A 4824-nucleotide genomic window follows, 5' to 3' on the forward strand; every position below is an offset into this window, starting at 1 on the left:
AGGTGGCAGGGGAGATAACAGCCTGCGACCTCCTAGGGAGCAATGAAGAACAGCCACGGACTGCAGGGACACGTTAGTGGCTCATGGGTTGTGAAACCTGTACAAGCAGTTAAACGTGCAGTACAGCAATAACTTAGTCCTGGTCCACACTACTGAAAAATAACACCCCAAACCAACCTCAGCAGTGAAAACAATTATAAACCTGAAAAGAAGTCTCAAGTCCTGAGTCTGGATTTCACACTGCTTAGCACTGCTGCTGAGTTTACCAGCTATCAAGTAGCTGTTGATTCACTACAGCTTTCAGTTTAACATTTTAAGGTGAAAATTTAACACCGTTTGCTTCTGTTAAAATAGTACATACGAGAGACAGCTGCAGGAAAAGGGAAGATAGATTTCTGCGGCCATCCCAACCTGTGCTACCTCTGGACCAGGGCCCTTAAGCTGCTGCAGGCCAGGATAATACTTGCTCAGTATTACACAAGCTTTGATGACACCAAAGTTTTAGTTATTAAACAAGCCCACCCCTTTTTTCAGCTTTAATGTGTTGAATCATGAACACTACAAAAGCATTTTGAACCAACTGCTATTCCAGAAGAAATAAGTTCAGTCAGTATTTGGTTTTATGGTTTTTTTTTTGGAAGTAGTAATTCAAAGTCCTACTTACATGGTTTTTCGTCAAAGCCAAGTACTGCAGATTGGTCAGATAACTGATTTCTTCAGGGATGGAGGTGAGTTTATTATAGCTAAGATCCAAAGACTGTAATTTTTTACAAAGAAATAGCTGCAATGGAACATTTTTAATATTATTATAATTTAGATACAATTGTTCCAGGTTTGATAATGCACCAATCTGCACTGGGACATACGAAATACTGTTGTGCCACAATTTTAAGCAAGAAAGGTTCTTAAGATGCTGAAAACTAATTATTTCTTCCACTGTTCTGAGGTTATTTTCTTTTAAGTCAATTTCATGCAAATTGTTCAAGGTAAAAATCGAGTGGGGAATGCGCTCTAAATCACAGCAGATTAATTCCAAGGTTCTCAGGTTTACTAGCTTCTTCAGATTATTGAGCACTATCAGTTTATTTCCCTCATTGTTGATAGATAAGTGCTGTAAAGAAGGCAGAAGATCTGTAACCACTTGAGGTATACGGGAAAGGTTGTTTTTTAAGTGAATTGATCTCAGATTTTTTAGCCCCTGAAAGCTTTCGTTGTATATGGAGTTGTGATGGTCAAGCATGAAATATCCTGTTAAGCACAATTCTTGTATGTTTTTCAGATGAAAAACCCAAAATGGAATTCTTCCCATCTCACTGGATTTCAGGCGCAACGTTTTCAGGTTCTCTTCTAAGAAGCTGACTGCTGAATAATCCATAGTTAGCGATGAATGATAAACATTTAGTTCTTTGAGATTGACTAGCTGGGTCACAGCTGAAGGAAGCTTGGCTTCAGGAATAAGTTCCAGGCTTAGGACTTCTATTTCTGTCAGTTCAAAGACACTGTCTGGAAGACCATTCAACATGAAAAGGTGAAGTTCAACCTTGTCTTGGGAATTTCTCACTAGTTTATTTTTCAGTTTTTCCACTGACCATTCATTGTTAAGGTTTATCTGTTTCAGCTTGTTTTCACTCAAATCAGACAAGAATATTGAGAAGCGCTGGGAATAAAGAGGATCATACTGGTCTGCCAAGTGGAGAATAAATGCAAAGTCATTCTTTACATCAGGTATATCACTGTAATTACTCTTCTCTCTCAACTTCTCAAAAGAATATTGCTTAAGTGAGCTTCTTAACATCCACCACAAACTGTAAGTACAAGTTAAGCCGTAGAAGATCACTAAAACAACATAAAATGAAGCCAAAACTTTAAAAATTTCTGCTAGTGAATAAACACATTGGTACCTTTTGTAACCTGTAAAGGCTTGAACATTTACTACGCAATCGATTTCAAGTGTAATAAATGATAAATAGTAAGGGACATAAATTATTATTATTACAAATACAATGACTTTCACTATAATTTGTTTCATATACACTGTATATATGACATCCTTCTCTTCAACATGTACTCGGAATTTCTTCACTTTTTCAAATATAGCTTTAGCTTGTTCCCCTTCTTTTTTGTCGAGAACACTTGATGAATTTTCTCTTCCAGTTGTTTCCATGCCAGGCTGAGAATAAGGCAGGGACTGTCTGCTGGCCCCTATATCTACTGAACTCCCAGGTGATGAAATCGCTGCTTTTGATTTGGCTATTGGCAGCTTCCTCACAGACTGCTCAGCAACTGTTTCTGAGAGGGCCCGTGTTGTCCATGGAGAATCGAAACACTTCTGAAGAATGGCCACAAAGTGCTCAAGCCTGGAACTTGTACTAGGATAGTAAAGCCAGAAATTACTGCAAGCTGCAAAAATAAAGGTATGCAGAAGCACTAGGTATGGAAAAAATTTGGCAAACCAGTGAAGCTGTCTCTCATAACATACTGCATCAATGTAGGAATACTGCTGCCGATGGAGATAATTCTGGATCTTAAGCGGGATGGTTATCTGCGCTGGAGAGCCAGCCGACATGTTCAGGTTGGCTTTAACCAAATCCCAAGGCACGGCACAATGATTGTCAAATTCTAGCTTGCAAGGAAGACAACACAACACTCTGGTTTGAGTAAGCTGGAGAGCCCCAGCGAGCACAGCAACTAGCAGCATTATCATGGTGAGATAATACCAGAAGACATCCCACCATGGTTTTAGTATGTGGTAGGATGACTGGGCATCTGCTAAGTATTTGAGTTCTGTTAGCGTGATCATGACTTTGACCTGTGAGAGAACAGCAGCTGGTAGAGGAAAAAAGAAAACACATCCTTAGAGAAATGCTAAAACCAATTTACCTCACTATTAAACAACTGAAGCTTATTACTGTTTTCACAGTTCTAAATGTGTAATGTTTAGACTAGCACCCAGAGCATAGCAAAAGAATCCAAGGACTCCTGGCACTTAACCCTAGCCATCCTCTTATTTATTTTAAGGACAGTTACTTGGACTGCAAAAATTTAAATGAAGAATGAAACTAGTATCAGAGGTTAGCAGAAAGTATATTTTAACCAAACATATGGGTACTATTCAAGTAGAAGCAACAAGCAGGTATAAGTAGTGTCCGACACATTACTGGCAGTCTTTCACCACTGTCCTAAACCTAGATAGTGAAAGTGATTTCTCATTTATGAAGAATTTAAAAATCAGCGATATATTAACATGATGGCTCTTGTAATTTATAACTTTCTACTAGATTATTCTACCCAATAATAAAGAATACACACACACACACAAATCTCAAAACATTACATATTCCTATATAATTCCCCATCTTCTCCCATCAAAAGATTTAAGCATAGTGACAGAATGAAAATGAAGCTGACAACTTGTTGTCCAGTACTGTCATACATAAAGTGTCACAGCCCGCAGAAGCACAGGTTTGATTCATACTTACTTTACTAAAGAGAAAAAAAAAATACACAGCACTGCTCAATCAGGAGGTCGACACCTTTTAAAATTCCTTGGACATGCCATCTTTACATTTGTCTTCATTCTGGATAGAAAAAACATTGAATATAAGTAATTTTTAATGGTTCCAACTAAATAAAGAGCAAACATTTCAGCTTTCATGTTCGAATGCTGCCTTACTGCAGATGTCACAATCCAGTAACCTCTACATTGCTACACCTACATGAAGTGGAACAGAACATATTCAGACGTGATCACATAGAATGTCAAGTTATTGCATAGTTACATAGAATCCTAGCATTGTTTTGGTTGGAAGAGACCTTTAAGATTATCAAGTCCTACCGTTAGCCCAGAACTGTCAGGTCGGCACTAAACCATGTCCGTAAGCACCACATCACCATGGCTTTTAAATACTTCCATGGATGGTGACACCATCATTTCCCTAAGCAGCCTGTTCCAGGGCTTGACAACACTTTTGCTGAAGAAATGTTTCCTAACACACAATCTAAACCTCCCCGCAGTGCAACTGAAGTCCATGTCCTCTTGTCCTATTGCTTGTTACTTGGGAGAATGGACCAACCCCCAACCTCCTCTCTCAGGTAGCTGTAAAAAACAAGGTCTCCCCTAAGCCTCCTTTTCTCCAGGCTGAAAAACCTTAGGTCCCTCAGCTGCTCCTCGTAAGACTTGTGCTTTAGACACTTCACCTCCTTCACTGCCCTTCTTTGGACACACTCCAGCACCTCAATGTCCTTTTTTCAAGCAAGTGGCTCAAACCTGAACACAGCACTCAAGGTGCAGCCTCACCAGTGCCAAGTACAAGGGCCAAACTATTTCTGATACAAGCCAGGATGCTGTTGCCCTTCTTGGCCGCCTGGGCACACTGCTGGTACATATTTATAATATCTTGGTACTAGGCATTTCAATTCCAAACAGAGCTGACAAGCTGTTATAAGAAGACAAACAAGAGCTGAACTAAGGCAGAACCTTATTCTTACTCCACATTCACAATTGAAGAATGGCTGAAAATAAGTTAACCCTTCTGGCATTGACAAGGTTACTTTTAACAGAATGTATAACTTACCAGGCCCGCTCAAGAGAATGCAGCTGAAGGACAGGATCGTTACAATACCGTCCTGGAGAGAAAATAAATTGTCATTAGCTCATTAAATATTTGGATTCCAATAACTGTGAATATTAGAATGACAGCTCATTACTTCGTCCACAGCAGTGTTTTAAAAATTAAACATTCCACAGGCAAGAGATTCTACAAGATCTATTCAGATTAATTTAAGATCCCACCTCCATCAAATTATTTAGTTGGTCACCACCAG

The 4824-nt window shown here is 39.2% G+C and overlaps 1 protein-coding gene across 1 annotated transcript in view; it reads right to left on the reverse strand.

Moving 5' to 3' along the window:
• The window catches only part of LRRC8B (leucine rich repeat containing 8 family, member B), a 5306-nt gene extending 703 nt beyond the window's left edge, over window positions 1-4603 (reverse strand). Inside the window, exons 1-3 of the mRNA XM_008943887.1 lie at window positions 4575-4603; window positions 3480-3578; window positions 665-2826 (exon numbers count right to left, since the gene is read on the reverse strand). Coding sequence (XP_008942135.1) covers window positions 665-2800 — 2136 coding nt within the window. The 5' untranslated portion in view covers window positions 2801-2826; window positions 3480-3578; window positions 4575-4603. The remainder of the gene's footprint in view (window positions 1-664; window positions 2827-3479; window positions 3579-4574) is intronic.
• Window positions 4604-4824: the final 221 nt, after the last annotated feature.

The sequence above is a fragment of the Merops nubicus genome, unplaced genomic scaffold, assembly GCF_000691845.1.
Source record: "Merops nubicus isolate BGI_N331 unplaced genomic scaffold, ASM69184v1 scaffold15287, whole genome shotgun sequence".
Lineage (NCBI taxonomy): Eukaryota > Metazoa > Chordata > Aves > Coraciiformes > Meropidae > Merops > Merops nubicus.